At 38.2% G+C, this 19,618-nt stretch overlaps 1 protein-coding gene across 2 annotated transcripts in view; it reads left to right on the forward strand.

The window, feature by feature from the left end:
* Positions 1 to 19,618, forward strand: part of ube2o (ubiquitin-conjugating enzyme E2O) — a 76,536-nt gene that overhangs the window by 32,777 nt on the left and 24,141 nt on the right. For both annotated transcript variants that reach the window (XM_039739153.1, XM_039739152.1), the window contains exons 2-8: positions 1,322 to 1,381; positions 9,907 to 10,017; positions 10,252 to 10,349; positions 10,673 to 10,736; positions 12,030 to 12,173; positions 12,305 to 12,414; positions 12,613 to 12,763. In XM_039739153.1, the coding sequence (XP_039595087.1) occupies positions 1,322 to 1,381; positions 9,907 to 10,017; positions 10,252 to 10,349; positions 10,673 to 10,736; positions 12,030 to 12,173; positions 12,305 to 12,414; positions 12,613 to 12,763 (738 nt within the window). The remainder of the gene's footprint in view (positions 1 to 1,321; positions 1,382 to 9,906; positions 10,018 to 10,251; positions 10,350 to 10,672; positions 10,737 to 12,029; positions 12,174 to 12,304; positions 12,415 to 12,612; positions 12,764 to 19,618) is intronic.

Genomic DNA, 19,618 nt, shown 5'->3' on the forward strand with positions numbered 1-19,618 from the left:
CAAGCACTGGGCTCTTGGTCTGCAAAGATCTCACATGATTACTATGTTAATTTCTTTCTTTAAGGACATTCTGATAACTTGCACATGCCTAAATTTTTCAAAATGAAAGTGTGGAAGTCTGTAATACCCTCAATTCTATTGACACACTGATCTAGAAGACATAAAATAACCATCTAAGGCATATATTTTTATGAACTATCTAAAGTTTGGTTTAATTTTCCTTTACTATTCCTGATAAACTTCACCTCCTCCTTGACTGTTCTTTTACTTCTAAAAGTAGCCACAGCACCTGTTGAAGACAAGTAATAGAATCATTTAAAATATTTGCTATCTCTTGCCCTTTGTGTTCCTTCAGCGTCTTTCCTCTGTATTCGTGTGTATCTTTCTATCTATCTCTGCACTGTTGCGTCCTCCCTTGACCACATTGCTTCAAAGCCTGCTTCTCAGACTCTGTCATTTAGTTTTAAGGTGCCTATGTCGCCTCCCGTCCAGTTTTATACTTTGTCTTTGAAGGTGACTGTGCTGTTTCTGCTCCTCCTGTATCAAATACTTATGCTTCCTCATTTATTCCTGTCACAAAGCCAAATGAACCAATCAGATTGCTGTGATGGACTGGACAAAAACAGATCTTAGTGGTTTATTATATAGTAGATACGAAAAGAATTTCTTTGGATCATCTTTCACATGATTTGCTATATTCCTCTCTTGTTTCTTTTTTAACTTCCCTAATATCCTTCTTAACAGTTGCCCTCATGTTCTCATACAACAGGACTCTTGAGCAATGAGTGAGGGAGAGATGTGGATCTTCAGTTCAAACACACTGTATTGTGGGAAGGTCATCTTTCCTGTTGGTATTCAGTTCTGAGTTTTCAAGAAGTAACCGTTAATATTTTAGCAAAAAATACATACATTTTTTATGTTTTGACAGTATGAATGGATAAGGAACATATGGATTTTGTGACTCTAGTTATGCGATTTTTTTTTTCAATTGGACAATTAAAATCTATAAAATGAGTTGCACAAAATAAAAGCAGTTGAACTTTGCATGCTTCACAACTGTAACACTGTTACTTTTAAACCTGAAGGTAAAGTGGTTATGGGCCAGCAACGTGTTTTAAAAAAGCTGCAACATGACACTCCTGATATCACGGGTCTCAATTTTTTTTCCTATTTATTTTTGTATCTATTGATGTTTTCACTTTGTTTCTGTACGAATGTGTCTCCACATTTCCTGTCTATTAAGTTGCTACCCTGCCCTTAATCTTGGGAAGCACTAATTCTATTTTTTTGTTTTTCTCTCTCTCTTTTCATTGTTTTTCAGCTAAAACTTGAGGACCGCTCTGTCGTCCCCAGAGACATGGTGAGACGGATGTACCCTTGTGTAAGTTTTCCTCAAAGATTGACAAGTCCTTCATTGAATGTTTTAGCTCAGTTAAATTTGTGTCATGCCAATTTTGTGCATCCTAAAAACGTTGCTATTCTGAAAAGTCTACATCATGGTGAGTCATTTAAGTGGTTTAAGCTGAAAGGGGAAGTTATTTCAAGTGCAGTGTGAAATGGTATGCTTGCTGTTTAGGTGAACAGATCATTTTATGTTAACCTGGTTAAAGACATTTCCAGAGGCTTCATGAATTTGCCGCACTTTATCTCCTTGCTGCTATTATTGCTGACCTTCCACTCTCATGCCCCATTTCCTGCATCAGTGTGCAATGTAGTGACACTTTGGCAAAGGCAGTTTGTTCCTTGCAGCTAATGATGGAAGCTTCAAGTGTGTGTGTTTACCCATTTTGATGGCACCTTTTACTTGCAGTGTTAATCATGCTTACCCTGGCACCCTCTTCTGGACAGTCTTAGCAGCATCACTTTCATGACTGGCAACTAATCTTCCTATTTCAGATTCTTACCATGTTGGTGATATATTTTGAACTTTGCTGTGCTACAACCCCAAACTTTTACTACCTCTCCTTATATAATAAATACAAATACTGACAATATAATAATAATAATACATTTTATTTTTATAGCACCTTTCCCATGCACAATGCACTTATTTTGTGTGCGTGTGGCCCCTGTGGTATAGTTCTGTACTGAGTCTCCAATTAAAAACTGTTCATATTTTCAAGATTTAACCTTAGTAAAGCACTCTATATGAAGTCTGAAGTGGTCTTAACTTGGACAGAAAAAGTGCAAAACAAGTGAGAGGTGGTGCAGTAGGAGAAATTGTGGGGTTGGGTGCAAGATTTTGTGTATGCTCTGGCATTTGCTGGTTTTGCTCTGACCGCATTGACCCCTTGTCTTATTTACTGTCCTTGCACAGTGCCAGCAGAGTCAGTCTCACAACACAACTATTGTTGCAGTAGCACGTGCCACTTCAGTATCCTTCGTTCCCAAAGTCTAGCTCCAAATCTTCTAAGGCATTGCTTTTTGCTGTGTTCAAATGCTGCTGGGTAGATGAGAAATAGTTGGAAATCTTAACATGAGCACACTTCGATGTGGGAGCATCAAATCGGAGAAAAAAATCCTAGCTGAATTCTCTGAGCTGTCACAAAAACACTCCTTTCACTTCATTCAGTAATATATAATTAAAGAAAGTAACATGGTCTGCCATAAGTGGTGTTTTTGTATTGAATTGAATTGGGAGCAACATGATATCCTTTTATTCTGTTTACTAGGCTCTTTATATTCATGTAAAAATTAACCTTATCTTCTTAAATGCTTTTTGTGTGGACCATGTAGCAAATCATGATGGTAAGACTTTAGATTAGCCCCTAAATAATGCATGTGTTAATCACATCCTGTAATGTAATGAAACCCTAACAAAGGCTTCATTTGTGTACATAAGAATTACTTATGAATGCTTTGAAATAGCTTCTGTTTTTTTTTTTGTCAGTGTCTCCCGACTTACCAGTACAAGAAAACTCCCTCATATTATTTACTGTTGACTAGTCTTGATGTCTAGCTGTTAAAGACATTTAGCTTTTTGGGGTTACCCCTTAGACTTGGAAAAATCCAAATTTTTTTAGGCCATTTTTCAACCATATTTTGTGCAGGAAAGTATACTCTTATGATAAAAAGTATACTAATATCTGTCTTCAGCACAAATGATCAGAAGGACATAAAGTTGTGCAGGCCACATCAACTAAACCCAGGGGTTTACCCTCCACTGGGATATGAGGGATCAAAGTTAATCCCTTTCACACACAAAAAAAAAAAAAAAATATGGGGATTGGTAATATAGGCATGTGGATTTCAGTTTTATGCTATTTGAAGGTGCCGATCATGAATGTAATATTTTTGATATTTGACTCTTCACCAGTGGTTAAAGACATTCAAAGAGCCACTCGCAGAAGGTGTAAAATTGGTAAATTTCAAACATAACCATGTGGGGTGTCATGTTAGACTACTTCAATGTCTGTGATTATGAATATGATGTTATTTTTCTTTTTTTGTATTAAAAATTAGAATATATACACTTAAAACATTTAAATTACAGCACAACTTTAATATTTCAAATATTTAGGTTTGACTCGGCTATTCTTGTTTATTGTGTACTTCTGCCTTATGAAATAAATCATTATATTTCTAATGAACACCCCGAATGGAGGCAACTTAATACCACCTACAGAGCATCAGTATATTGGTTAATCATTTCAATGATTGAGTGCCATAAGAGCTTGTGATATGCACTTCACCTACACTTCTGAACAGGTCATTCTCCTGAAACGAAGCATGTTTAGGCCCAGCCAGTACTTGGATGGGAGTCCAGCCACGACAAGATTGAATTGCTGCTGGAAGAGGTGTTGGCGAGGGCAGCATGGAGTACTTACTTTGTGGTCTGAATGTGGATCCCAATGCACCAGTGCAGTGACAGAGACTCTGTAAAAATGACGCATTCCTTCGGATGAATTGTAAAACTAAGGTCCTGACTGTCTATGGTCATAAAAGATTCCTGGGCATCCTTCAAAAAGATCAGGTTGTATCCCGATTTCCAGGCTAAATTGCCCACCATGGCTTAGACATGTTGGTGCCCTAATCATCCCCTGGCTCTAACTGGCTAACTATCTTTCACACCTTCATCACCTGACCGCTAATGTGTGGTGAGCGTACTGGCACAGTAATGGCTGCTGTTGCATCATCCAGGTGGATGCTATACATTAGTTGTGGTTGAATTGGCTACCCATTCACTGTGAAAAGCACTTTAAGCAGTGAGAAAAGCGCTATATAAATGTAAACAATTATTATTATACTGGTAAAATTGCTTGTTAATATGAGAGCTTCATTTGGGTTTATTATGTATTAACTTAAAGAGTCACAATACTTATAGTGAAGTATGAAACCTTGAGAGACCTATGGCCACCAACTTAAGCTATCTAAGTGAATTTGTTTTAGTATGCCAGATTGCAGGAGACAAGAAACCACTTTATTGAATGTTAAGTCTTTGTTAATGTCTTCTTACCAAACAGCATAAGACTAATACCGTATATACTTGCGGATAAGTCGGGGTTTGATTTTGCTGTATAATTTCTGGTATTTTATAATGTTGGTCATATAAGTCGAATGCGGAAAATTCGCTCTGTTGGTCCAAGAGATTATGATATGCTAACGCCCACCTAAGAGAGTAACCACAGAGCACACTGCCTTTTTTTTTTTTTTCTATGTATTGTGCTTACGTGACCACACAGTAATACCCAAACTATTCTGAAGCAACATTTGCACTGATTTGTGTTTTTTGTAGCTCACACCATCATACATTTTTCATAGATCTTGACTTTGCTGACGATGTTGTGATCTTCGCGGAGTCAATGGAGGCTCTGATCGTGGCGATCCAGAGACTGAGTGAGGAGTCTGAGTGTCTGGGCTTGCGAGTGTCCTGGATAAAAACCAAGATCCAGGCCTTTAATGACCTCTTGGGCACAGCCGGCAGCAGTGTGTCTGTTTGCTGAAAGAGTGTCAACACATCGAGAGGTTTACTTACCTGGGCATTGACATTCATGTCTCTAGTGACTCTTCCTATGAAGTCAGTAGACACATTGGGAGAGCATGGGGGGGTCATGAGGTCTTTAGAAAGGGGTGTGTGGCGCTCCGGATATCTATGCAAAAAGATGAAGGTCCAAGTCTTTAGAGTCCTGGTGCTTCCTGTCTTGCTATATGGTTGTGAGACATGGACTCTTATCCAGTGACCTGAGATGAAGACTGGACTCCTTTGGTACTGTGTCTATCCGGAAAATCCTTGGGTACCGTTGGTTTGACTTTGTGTTGAATGAGCAGCTGCTCATAGACTCCCGAATGAGGCACATTACCTGCATTGTGAGGGAGCGTCAGTTACGGCACTACGGCCATGTGGCACGTTTCCCCAAGGGTGATCCAGCTCGTAAGATCCTCATTGTTGGGGACCCAAGTGGCTGGACCAGGCCAAGGGGTCGCCCATGTAACACCTGGATGCAGCAGATAGAGGGTCTTTTCCGGAGGGTGGGACTGGCCCGTGCGTCTGCCTGGGGGTTTGCAAACCGGTTTCCCGAGTTGTTTCATCATGTAGTGGGTGCGGCAACACACTGTACCAGTGCATACTCCCCGATTTGACTTGACTTGACCATCACACATCTTTATCGTAAGAGCATCTCTTATCTACGATGGAGCGTTCCATCAGAATAAAATATGAAGCTGGGTTTAAATTAAATGTCATTAAAGTAGTAAAAGAAATTGGTAACTGTGCTGCTACAAAAAAATTTGATGCGTCTGAGAAACTGATGTGAGATTGGAGGAGGCAAGAAGATGTAAAAAAATTTTTAAGTTTCGCATTTTTGAATGGGTCTGATTTTTATGATCGATTTTTCAGGTTTCAATACCCGGCTTATACGTGAATATATAGGGTAGTTGTGTTGTTGGCAGTTCCTATTGTAAATGTTATTGGTGTCAGAAATGTAAATTGAAAAATTTCACATCATTTATCAACACAGCAAAAGTATGCCATAGTATGTTCACCTTTGCAAATCTCTGCTTATTAAAAAAAATTTCTCATACTACATAGTAATTGGGGCACCACAGATTAGCTGTTATTGGTGGGTAAATGAATACTATTACTGTATGTTTTTCTTTGTCTTATAGCCGATTAACCACGTCATGGTCAATATTTCTATTTGTGCCCCCTGTTAAATGTTACACAATCGGATTGCCATGCCCTAGAATCTTCCAAAGATTTTAGCAGGATCTGGGGATTCTCTGACAGTAACTGAGAGTCAGCAGAACAATAATGGAAGCAGAAATAATAGATACAGTTTCAAATCCAAGTGGTTTTATTTTGTGAAGAAAGCAATGCAATTTTAAAAACAGTCCAAAGTGAACCTTCATTGAAAGTGCATAATAAATATTAATTTAAAAGCTGTGAGTAAAAGTACAACAAAAAAAAAATATAGATTTTTGTCTTACTCAGGTAAGGTGTGATATAACACACTCACTGAGCAAATATTTTGAATGCCTGGACACTGCTTATCCAGGCAGTAATCTAATTAGCCAATCATGTGTCCGCAGCACAGTGCATAAAAGCATGCAGAAGCAAGTCCAAAGGTTCAGTTAATGTTCACATTGAAAAACAGAATTGGGGGAAAAATGTGATCTCTAATTTCAACCATGGCGTGATTGTTGGTGCTAGACAGGCTGGGTTTGTGTTTTTCTGTAACTGCTGATTTCCTGGAAGTTTCACGCACAACAAAGTGTTTACTCAGAATGGTGTTAAGAACACAGAACGTCCAATGAGTGGCCACTCTGTGGACAGAAGCACTTTGTTAATGACAGAGGTCAGTGAAGAATGGCCAGACTGGTTTGAACTGACAGAATGTCAATGGCAACTCCGATAACCACTCCTTGCAACTGTGGTGAACAGGAAAGCATCTCAAAATACAGAGCACTTTGAGCCTTGAGGTAAATGGGCTACAACAACAGAAGACCACATTTGGTTCCGGTCCTGTCAGCCAAGAGCAGAACACTGAGGCTGAAGTGGGCACAGGTTCACCAACACTGGACGGCTGAAGACTGTCATAGCCTGATCTGATGAATCTTGATTTCTGCTAATGCACACATGGTGGAGCCATCTCGTAGCATCAGCAAAATGAATCCATGCGTCTGGTGTGTCTTGTGTCAACGGTCTAGGATGGTTGTAATGGTGTGGGGAAAGTTTTCTTGGCACACTTTTGGCCCGTTTAATACCAATCAATCATTGCTCGAATGCCACGGCCTATTTGAGTATTGCTGCTGACTATGTGCATCTCTTCATGGCCACAGTTTACACACCTTCTAATGGTGGGTGGGAATGAAAATGTACCATGTCATAAAGAAAAAGTCGTCCAAAACTTGTTTCATGTTCTTCAGTGGCCTTCCCAGTCACCAGATCTGAATCCACTAGAACACCTTCGGGTTGAGGAAGAACGGGGGATTTGCAGCATGAATGTGCAGCTGACAAATCTGTAGAAATTGCATGTCAGCATGGACCAGACTGTCAAAGGAATGTTTCCAACATCTTGTGGAATCCATGCCATGAAGAATTGAGGCTGTTTTGGGAGCAAAAGGAGGCCTTACCTAGTATTAAATCAAATCATATTATGTGATATCATCTACTGTTAAATTCTGCCCCATACTTGTAATTTTTTAAATTTTTTATACTGTATTGAGGATTTGTTCTGTTCCGTGTATTGTAATTTATTGATCCCCTTCTTTTTGACACCCACTACACGCCCAACCTACCTGGAAAGGGGTCTCTTTTTGAACTGACTTTTCCAAGGTTCCTTCCATTTTTTCCCTACAAGGGTTTTTTGGGAGTTTTTCCTTGTCTTCTTAGAGAGTCAAGGCTGTGGTGCTGTCAAGAGGCAGGGCCTGTTAAAGTCCATTGCGGCACTTCTTGGGTGATTTTGGGCTTTACAAAAATAAATTGTATTAGTAGAGTGCTCCCATGAATTTGTTCAGTGAATGTATATTATGGTACCTTCTCCAAAAAAAAAGAAAAGAAAAGAATAAACAATCAATCTGGTCACTGTGCGGCCAGGTGCACCTAAAGATGAAAGCAGCCCCACTTTAACTAGGTTTCTCTCTCCCTGATTATCAATGGAGATGAACTACTCATCTCAAACTATAAGGTCCTTGCAGCCTAAATGCTCATCACATAAAGGCACTTGGCTTCTCATCTTATGAACAAGTTTCCAGACTTTATAAGGCTGTTCTTGAAATTGAGCATCAGGGTTCCCATCCCACAATAAACTGAAGTCAATAACGGACCCACTTAAACTTACCAAGACTGCTTCCTCCTGTGTTACAAAGACATGCACACCTTCAAAAAGGCGTAGTACCCATGCATGCCAGTGTCAGTCGCCACGCCATTGTCTATTTTGGAAACCTAAAATGGATTTTTGAGGTATTGCACTAATTTTGAGATTAAATGCTTGAGGTGGTTGATTGTTGGAATAAACTCTGATTCAGATTAAAACCACTTTATTGCCAGTATGTCAGCCATGTGGGAATTGGTCTTGCCATAGATGCTATGGGGAAAAAATGCTGAACAGTAAAAACACGACCTCATCTGCATTCACTTTAATTGAGAATTACACCTGACAAGACAAAGTAATCGGACCAGTCCTTCAGCCTCATAGCTTAACAGGAGTTAAGGAGGTGTCATTTTATAAAAGTAAATAAATACATGTATAAATACATAACACATCCAGTGAATGGCATGATCAGCTGAAGCATTACAAACAGATAAGAGGATAATGCCCACAGTATCAGACCAAATTTAAAATTATGCCAGTACATCCCAAACAGATCTCACAAATGATTTATTTAAGAAATACATTATTAAAATGTATGGTTGAGATCAACGAAGAAATGATTAATTTAAAGAAGCAAACAAACTACATTGTCAGGAAAGCTCTTTTCTCTGTTGGGTTAATGGCTCAATTTTAATTCCACTCAATTTTTCTTCTAGGACTGGCTCTAGAGAAATCATTCTAGAGCTCCCCCTAGTGATGCATAATGTCCTTCCAACTCTTTTCCTTGCAATGGCTACATCTCAGTGCTGTCTGCTCCTTTATATGTGTTCCCTCTGTCTATTTTTAAGAGTAGCTTTGGGCATGTTACCAATCCTCCATGGTAGCTGAAAATATCTCAGAGTGACAGGCACCTTGACCTCTGACACCCTTAAATAATAATATTGTAGACCTGTTTTTTTTTTTGTTCCTCTTGCTATCAGAAGTGACAAATTCATGCTGTCCCCTGTTGACACAGGTGTTCAGAGGTGTGCAGTATCTATAACTGTGGGTTCTTTCTCAAGGAAGTCCCCACTACCTCGCACCGTGCCATATTGGCACCGCTGTGATCAGGTGGACAACCTCTTGCAACATAGACATATACTTTGATTATACCTTATGTCTGCAATTAGTATGTGGAATGACTCAGAATAAAAGGTTTTGGAGTGGGCAGTTGTTTGAGTAAACATAACATACATAATAATCTTAAGCAGGCTAAGTTCAATTTAGAGTTGCCAGCATTAATCTTAAGGGAGGAACAAACCCTGGATGTTCCAGTCTATTACAGGCCCCACTTATACATGAAAGCATACACTTGCATGTAGGCCTAATTTATGGTATGTATAAAGTACAAAAAATATGCATGCATAGTTTGTTACTTTGTATAAACAATATGTGACAAAACACACTGCAGTCTTCTACAAATTACTTGGAAAAGAGAGCCTAAAAAACCAATTAGTAATTTATAAACCTATTAGGGATCTCCATTATCTTTCTGATTGGCTGATCAGCCTTAGGCTTTTTAGAATGGTTAGCTACACCCACTTGGGAGCATGGCTCTGCTTGTGAAGCATTCCATCAGTACCAATAGACTAATAGCTCATTCTTCTGTTTTCAGGATGGCCAGTGTGGCACAGTCATCGACATTAACATTGAATGTGCAGTTAAGATTGTTGGAACAAACTGCGTCTTGTACCCTGTGAACAGCCGTGACCTGCAGCACATCTGGGTGAGTAGCGAATATGAGCTCCACAACACCTGAACCATTTTGTAAAGCCAGGCAGGCTATTTGGGATAAGACCCTGTAGTAACACTTGCTGCCTACCTCCTTATCCAGCCAGACATTTTGCTCATGCATTAAATATTCCCCGTTGTTTTACCTTGCACCTTTGATAGCCCATCCTCCCAACGGAAGGGTACCTTGACCCACTGACTTTGCCTTTATGTCATTAATTCTCTGCAGCCCTTTATGTATGGGGACTATATAGCATATGACTGCTGGCTTGGGAAAGTATATGACCTGAAGAACCATGTCATCCTGAAATTGTCTAATGGAGCCAGGTAAATTTTCAAGTCGTATCAAATGTCTCCTTGCATGACACAACTAACCTCAGTGTGGACTGTATTTCCACAATGGTGCACACTCGATTATTGCTACGGACTAGCTGAATGTTGCTTGGGTGAATCTCTAACCTTGTAAAACATTTCTACTTGAAATGTTATGTTATTGATGTGGTTGATCACTGTAAAATATTGCCATTAAAAATAAATTTGTTTTTTTGTTTCTTGTGCATAAGCAAACACAAAAGCAGAGTAAAGGAGTAATTCAGTGGAAGCCATTCATTCTGCTGTCTCAATGGCATCCCCATTGTTTCTTGTTGCAGGTGCTCAATGAATACAGAGGATGGTGCCAAACTCTATGATATGTGCCCTCATGTCAGTGACTCGGTAAGCCACTTCTGATTTCTACTTATGGGCAATGAATAGCATCAGGGATTTCTTTTAAATTAGTGTTCCTAAGTCATTCTACAAAGGGTGTGGGTGTGAGTATATAATTTATTTTAATTCAGTAGATCTATTAGAGAGTGGCAAATGCACTCTTCATTCAACCTGAGCCACTTTGACTAGACAAAGACATCCATAAGCTTACAGTATACAGATAGGAGATGAGAATGACTGCTAAAAAGTAGTAAATCATCCTATTGACTGTTCAAAGTTACTGGGAAAGTTAGAAATGTAAAATAATAGACTTTCCTCATGGTCAAATCCATGCCATTGTTTAAGTGAAACTAAAAGAAACCCTTTGTTTTATAACCGCATTATACAATGCATTCAGAAAATATTCAGACCTTGTCACTTTTTTCATGTTTTGTTTTGATGCAGCCTTGTTCTACAGTTATTTTTTCTCCTTATCAAGCAACACCCAATACCCCAGAATGACGAAGCAAAAACAGGATTTTAGAATTTTTTGGAAACATTAAAAATAAAAAGTTGAAATATCACATAGACACAAGCATTCAGACCTTTTCCTCAGTAGTTTGTTGAAGCACCTTTCGTAGCAGTAACGGCCTGGAGTTAGGTATGACACGACAAACTTCAAAAACCTGGATTTGGTGATTTTCAGCCATTCTTCTTTGCAGATAACCTCAGTCTCTGTTGGGTTGGATGGAGACCATCAGTGGACAGATATTTTCAGGTCTTTCCAGAGTTGTTCGATTGGGTTCAGGTCCAGACACTTAAGAATATTCACTGAGGTGACCCTAATGCACTCCAGTGTTGTCTTTAGCTTGTGCTAAGGGTCATCGTCTTGTTAGCAGTTGAACCCTTGACCTAGTCTGAGGTCCAGAAAGCAGGCTTTAATTAAGGAAAACATTGTTAAGCACAGCAAAATGTTTAAAAAGTGAAGGTGTCTAAATACTTTCTAAAGGCAATTTAAATGAATATACATATGTTTTAAACTGATTAAATATAAAGAAAAAATAATAATTTTCTTCACACTGGGTAAAAACCTGACAAATTTGGAAGCCTTTATAATGCCCAACTCAGCTTCCTCTTCTGGTAATGGGTGTGTGTACTACTACTTCTAGCTTATGGTGTGTAGATGTTAACAGTTATTACATATAGAAAATACTGTAAGAGATGCTATGGCCTTTGAGCTGACTTTTTAGTTGTTAGGGTTGCTTGGTGGTATTTGCTGGTGGTCTCCAGATCTTTTATATCTGTTTTTTTCCTTCTCTCCAGGGTCTGTTTTTTGATGATTCCTACGGTTTCTATCCTGGTCAAGTGCTGATTGGACCATCTAAGGTGTTTTCCAATGTGCAGTGGCTGTCGGGAGTCAAGCCAGTTCTTAGTAAAAAAAGCAAATTTCGAGTAGTTGTAGAGGAGGTATGCTTTCCTTAAACTATGAGCAACAAAAGTGATAAAACCTTGGTAAATATATCAGTTATACCTGTCAGGACAGGTAATGCCGAATAACAGTCTCTAGGGTAATTTGTATGTTTTATCTTGGAATGCAGGTCCAGGTTGTAGAACTAAAGGTCACATGGATCACCAAGAGCTTTTGCCCTGGAGGTACTGAGAGTGTCTTTCCGCCCCCATCCATCATCACCCAAGATAACTTATCCAGGTATGTCTTTCTTAGGGGATGCAAGACTGCACTGAAAATTTTCAGAGTAGAGTGAACCACACCTGACACTGAAGGAAATTGTACCCAGCTAGAGTTCTCTAAAAGGGAGTGATGAGGTGCGGGTGATTGGGGACTCCTGCTTGTGTAAATCATCTAGTGATAGTGGTAATGGTTGACTATTTCTCCCTTTTGTTTCAGAGTGAAACGTTTGGGCTATTATGATCATGCTCAACGTCAACTGGGTGAGCGGTGCCTCTATGTTTTCCCAGCCAAAGGAGATACAACTCAGATAACCTGTGAGGGTCCAGAGGGAGCAACCATCCTGCCAGAGGGATCAGTGGCCAAAAAAGTAAGTAATGCTACACTAGGATAGATATGTTAGATGTAAATCCTGGATAAGAAAGGTAAGTGCTGTTTCAGGTGTTCTTTCATTGTGTATGACAATAACTAATAAGACTACCAGATCTTTTTTTGCTTATCCTAATATAACATGCTTTATAGAATTTTTTTTACTTAATTTGCATATATCAGGAGAGTTTTCAGTCTTGTCTACATGAGCTTTAGTTATGTTCTTTCAAATTAGTACTTTGATTTTCTGAGCCTGCTATGGGAAGAATGGCTGTCTCAGCCGCATTGATTCAAGGACCTACTCCGTATGGGATGTCAGTCTATAGCAGCCCACACTGATTCACACTCAGCCAATTTTGAGGTAAACATAAACCTAATTGGCATCTCTTTGGGATGCGGGAGAAAACAACTACTGTATATAAGGAGATAATCCACACAAGCATGGGTAGAAGGTGTAAACTTCACAAAGAAAATGTTACCTTGCCAGTTGTAGTGATTTGTGTCAATTCTGGGGAAAAAAATAGTACTGAAGTTTATGGATGTCCTATCAGATTTAGAGATTAGCTATGTGATTTATAAAAAATAAAAATAAACACTTTCTGAATTGTTACACACCAAATGTACAATCTCATCGATATAATCTAACCAAGGATCAAGTATACCCATTCAATTATGTGGCATCTCCCATTTAAAAATAAAATAAATAAATACAGTGGTGTGAAAAACTATTTGCCCCCTTCCTGATTTCTTATTCTTTTGCATGTTTGTCACACAAAATGTTTCTGATCATCAAACACATTTAACCATTAGTCAAATATAACACAAGTAAACACAAAATGCAGTTTTTAAACAATGGTTTTTATTATTTAGGGAGAAAACAAAATCCAAACCTACATGGCCCTGTGTGAAAAAATAATTGCCCCCTTGTTAAAAAATCACCTAACTGTGGTGTATCACACCTGAGTTCAATTTCCGTAGCCACCCCCAGGCCTGATTACTGCCACACCTGTTTCAATCAAGAAATCACTTAAATAGGAGCTGCCTGACACAGAGAAGTAGACCAAAAGCACCTCAAAAGCTAGACATCATGCCAAGATCCAAAGAAATTCAGGAACAAATGAGAACAGAAGTAATTGAGATCTATCAGTCTGGTAAAGGTTATAAAGCCATTTCTAAAGCTTTGGGACTCCAGCGAACCACAGTGAGAGCCATTATCCACAAATGGCAAAGACATGGAACAGTGGTGAACCTTCCCAGGAGTGGCGGCCCAAAGCTAAGAAACATCTCAATGATTGCCAAGACTTTTGGGAAAATACCTTGTGGACTGATGAGACAAAAGTTGAACTTTTGGAAGGCAAATGTCCCGTTACATCTGGCGTAAAAGGAACACAGCATTTCAGAAAAGAACATCATACCAACAGTAAAATATGGTGGTGGTAGTGTGATGGTCTGGGGTTGTTTTGCTGCTTCAGGACCTGGAAGGCTTGCTGTGATAGATGGAACCATGAATTCTACTGTCTACCAAAAATCCTGAAGGAGAATGTCCGACCATCTGTTCACAACTCAAGCTGAAGCGATCTTGGGTGCTGCAACAGGACAATGACCCAAAACACACCAGCAAATCCACCTCTGAATGGCTGAAGAAAACAAAATGAAGACTTTGGAGTGGCCTAGTCAAAGTCCTGACCTGAATCCAATTGAGATGCTATGGCATGACCTTAAAAAGGCGGTTCATGCTAGAAAACCCTCAAATAAAGCTGAATTACAACAATTCTGCAAAGATGAGTGGGCCAAAATTCCTCACCACTGTAAATATTTTACAAAATGTTTTTGTTTGCAATGATTCTGGAATATATCACAGGCTGACCTTTTTGATGTAATATAGGTGTTTTTTGTATATAGTATACAGGGCTATTTAAAACAAAGTCTCTATTTATTTTCTTTATGTATCAGAATGAAATATAATGGTGATATTATCTTACTTGTACCCATTCAACAAAAAGTTCACTCTCACAAACTTAGTTGCGTTCAACCAGTTTTTCACACACACAAAAAAAAAAAAAACAGCTTGAATGATTGCTGGGTTCTCTAGTGCCCCTATGCCTATGGCAAAATTCTTACATATCTGACCAACATGTAGCATATCACTTCTCTGCAGTACCATGATAAGCAATAATTAGCATATTTATTTTAATATACTGTATGTTATTTAATAGAAAATGAATGGAATTAGCAACCAAATGTATAGCCTAAATTTTATGTGGGAGAGGGGTATAGGAATATACATATTTGAATTAAACATGTTGATAATTTGGATTTTTCAAAGATCTAGAAATGTTGTTGAGGATAGTTTCTGAGAGGTGGGGAAACAAAGCTCCATGTTTTGAGCTTTAAATTGGTTGCGAAACTGATTTATTTGTGCAATTTTGTAAATTACCACATATGCATGATTCAAGGAAACTTTTTTTTTTGTTTGCTCATAGGTGTACAGGCTTCCCTTGCTTTAGGATGCTAACCCATTCCTTAAAACCCCTTAAACAAGTGAATCTTTGTAACAAAACATCTAATTGCCATTACTTTAAATAGAAAGTATTTTTAAGTACCGGTAAGCTTTTTTACTTCTCCAAAAATGACTCGCATTTCTGCTCAAATAACATTGAAATACATGGAAATTTGATCTGTCTGTCTATCTAATATGGTGTGTTACACTTCTATGTGTCTGAATGAATAGCTGGCTTATGGAATCACTCACTTATCAAGAAAATCATTATTTCCTGTTTAGTTAAAATGCTGAAATTTGGCAGGATGGTTTACATCTAAGGCAACAAGTAACTAATAAGAAAAGATATTATGATATATTAATTTATAGGCATAAACTTCCACCCCCCTTCCCCACCAATAGAAAAACTACATACCCCAAAATCCCAAAAATGCTTTGGCTGGTTTGAGTGAAATTTGGTTTCGTTATTTAAAAACACAGAAAATTAGCTGACATGGTTTTTTATTTCTCAATAAAATGTATTTGTAGTTTAGCATATTAATAAATACTGACATCCTCTTTACAGTGTCGACAGTGTGCTTTATGCAAGTGAAGAATACAGCAAAAGTGATCAATGGGCCATGCAAATAGGACCACTAACCAGTAGGGTGGACAGATGACTGAAGATGGGGTTGGGGCATTCAAGACAGGAAAAACGAGACTTAATCATTTTATAAAATATAAAATATAAAAATATAAAATAGCTCAAGGAAGAAGCAATTTTTAGCAAGTGCTTTTTTTTGCTGTTGGTTACTAGCACTCTTAGATGCATGCCAGCTCTTATTTCATTTATCTGTTCTGCCTTCATTGACCCCCAAGCCCACTAAAAATCAAACCCCCTCCTTCCCCCCACTCTTTGATCACAGTACTTAAAAACATTAAGAGAGAATATTCATTCTTTTACTTTTTATTTGACTGATGCCTTATCCAAGGGGACTTAAAACATTTGGAAACCAATTTGTTACGTTTGTTTTGTTTTTTTCCAATTGGACACAGGCAAGTGAAGGGACTTATTCAGTTTTACACTGTCCGTAACAGGATTTGAAATCACAACCTCAGGGTTTGAAGTCCAAAGACTTAACTACTACAAAACACTGCCTGACAATAATATTAACCCCTTGATTTTAAATAAAAATAAAACACACACACACAGTACAAATATTGTGTAAAGAAAAGCACTTAGTTACATAGTACTTCTGATATACCTGGTTAGCTGATGGCACTAATGATAAATGCTGACTGTCTTGTGAAATTTCCCAGGTGAAGTTGGGTAACACAGCTAGTAAACCAAAAAAATCCCTAATAAGAAATTGCCTTTCATTAACATTGTCTAATAAAGATGTTTCTCTACACTTTATCACTTCAATTTTTACATTCAAAGATGTGGGCTTTCAGTCTTTCTTGAGCTTTCCCAACTATTTAATTGATTTTGTTAGAATCCTGGTGCTCGGCAAAATGCCAGCAAACATGAGCTGCACACATGTCAAGTTCATTGAATCATAACATGTGAAAGAAAACACAAGTACACATTGCTGCAAGTCTCTGAATACAGCATATCAGCGAGACTGGCATTATGAGGCACCAACATCGTCAGCCACACTCCATTCTGCAGGCTGCTGCGGGATAAACTTGAAATGACTGCAAAGGCACATGTGTGAAAATCCCCCAGGTTTGGTCTTTGTATAAACAAAAGTTTAACTTCATTGTAGTTCATCAAATGAAAAAGGGTACTAAAGCACTTTCTTTGTGTATCCAAAATGTTCTAAAACACTTGTGCGAAAAGTGTGGGAATCCTGTATTTGGGTAATTCTAGCAACTCTAGAATTAAAGGTTCTGACTTAGTTTACTAACTTCAAAGCAGTTGCACCTTCTCCTGAATGGACAGTGTCTTGCTACCTTGCAGGTGAGCATGTTTTTCGACTTCTTGTTGTTATAGAGGATTTAGAATATAATGTGTCTTCCATGGTACAAAATAGCGTAGTAAGTACATTTTAGTGGGGCACGGCCACTGTGTTTTAGGGAACTGATGATATGGTGGAGCTCATTGTGGGTAATCTTTCTCTCTGGACATTTCTTACTGAATAGGTGAATGTTTTAAAATCGTCTTGCAGCCAATACATGCAACAATGTAGCCAACAACAGGAGCTTTTCTTTTTTTAACATCCAATTAATTATCTATTACAGTTAAGCTAAACATTCCACTTTAAGACTTGGAAATAAGATTGATAATTTCTGTTTACCTAGATGGTACACTAAACGTAAGGGTTGTCGTCTTGTCCTTCTGATTTCTGTACATTCCTAATTGACCTACATGGTTGAGGCCCCTTTTAAAGTAGTACATTTTAGTTCTTTTTCCTACTTTGCCATTCAATGTTTTGCTTTGACTAAGCCACAGAGAAGGTAACTCTCAAATTAAATCAATTTGTCTGGTGCTGATTTAGTCATTAAATATGTATGTGCTGTTTTGCTCCGAGGAAATTACATGGTAGGATGCTGTGAACATTTTGTTTAAGACAGTTTTGAGATACTGGAGTAATTAACTGCAATGAGCAACTGGTAAACCAGATAGGGAAGTAAATCATGACACTCTATCCAGCATTTCTGATTAGCATTGTACTAAAATTGACATCAGCTATTCTTGTAAATATATTTTCACCCTTTTCAGCTGGCAGGCAAAATCATGATTAGTTTTTTTTTTTTGGGCACAAACTGAAAGAGCTCAAATATCTATTTTACCAATAGAAACAAGACTTAATCTGTATACATTTTATCAGCCTCTGCCCAGAATGAAATCCGCACTCTATCGATCTTTTTCTTCAGGTGCAACCTGTGTGCTGACCATAAGCCATTGCCTTCATGCTCTTCCACACGCACCAAACCAAAGGGACGAGTTAAGAAGCTGTGAGTTAGGACAGGTGGTGTGGAGGATGTGCTGAGCTCACTGTATTGCGGTCACATGCACACAGATGGCTTTTTGCAACAACTCATTAGACACCTAAGTAAAGGCACATTTCTCAAGATCATGTGAAGATTTATGGTGCGTTTTTACATTTTACTGGCTTACAAGATTGCATCTGTCCTCCATATGTTCAGTATGTGTTTTTGTATTTTAATAGTGTATGCGTATAGCTTTCATTATCATATAAAAAGTAGGTCCAGTTTCTGGTGAACTCACTCATAATTTCATGTCGCTGACCCTCGTGACTCTTCCCCCACTGTCTAAATTTTTGTAGTTTCATTGCATATTCTTTTATCAATCACTTCTGATTTTATCCACAGTTCTCTCCTTCCAGGTATCTAAATGTAACCGATGTAAGTAGTGAACCTGTTAATTTGTTTTTTGTCTCTCAAATGTTTTATGTACAGTTGAACTTGTTGAATGTCAAATAGCACTTGGTAAAAGCTGTGTTTGGCCACAGCCAGTATGGTATTAACATTCCTTGCATCCTTTGCCTAAATATAAAATGTCCTTCTCCAATGTAGGAAGAGGTGTACAATTCACCAAGTTAATTATCAGTTTTATCTTTGGCAATGCTAGTGATTAATTAAAACAATTAACAAGATTCCCCTCCAAGGGACAACAAGTTAAGTGTAGGTTAAGAGAGGGGTCTCTGTTTCACTTTCTTGGTGAGATGCCAGAAATATGAAGAGATCTGTAAAAAAAAACATTTTAACGAAGTAGGTAAATTTGCTAAAGTCTACAATAACACATTCACTTGTGTGCTTCGGACATGACCATAGACTTGCTTTCCGCAAATAACCCAGACACTCTCTTTACAACAACAACAACAACATTTATTTATATAGCACATTTTCATACAAACAGTAGCTCAACGTGCTTTACATATTAAAGAATAGAAAAATGAAAGACACAATTATAAAACAAAATAAATCAACATTAATTAACATCAAATAAGAGTAAGGTTCAATGGCCAGGGGGGACAGAAAAAACAAAAAAACTCCAGACGGCTGGAGAAAAAATAAAATCTGTAGGGATTCCAGACCATGAGACCGCCCAGTCCCCTCTGGGCATTCTACCTAACATAAATGAAACAGTCCTCTTTGGATTTAGGATTCTCACGGAAGGGCTTGATGATGATGATGGTCACGTAGACTTCTGCCTTTTAATCCATCCATCATTGTTGGAGCATCATGAAGCTTTGAGTAGGTGGGGGTGGCGCAGGCCACTGCCACAAAGAAACCGGAAAAAGAAACAGAAAAGAGAGTAGGGGTTTGTAATAATACAATTTATTTATAACATAAGGTTAACAAAATATGGATATATGCAAGCATATATATCTACTTTAATAAAAAGAT

Source organism: Polypterus senegalus, chromosome 17 (assembly GCF_016835505.1).
Source record: "Polypterus senegalus isolate Bchr_013 chromosome 17, ASM1683550v1, whole genome shotgun sequence".
NCBI classification, from domain to species: Eukaryota; Metazoa; Chordata; class Cladistia; order Polypteriformes; family Polypteridae; genus Polypterus; species Polypterus senegalus.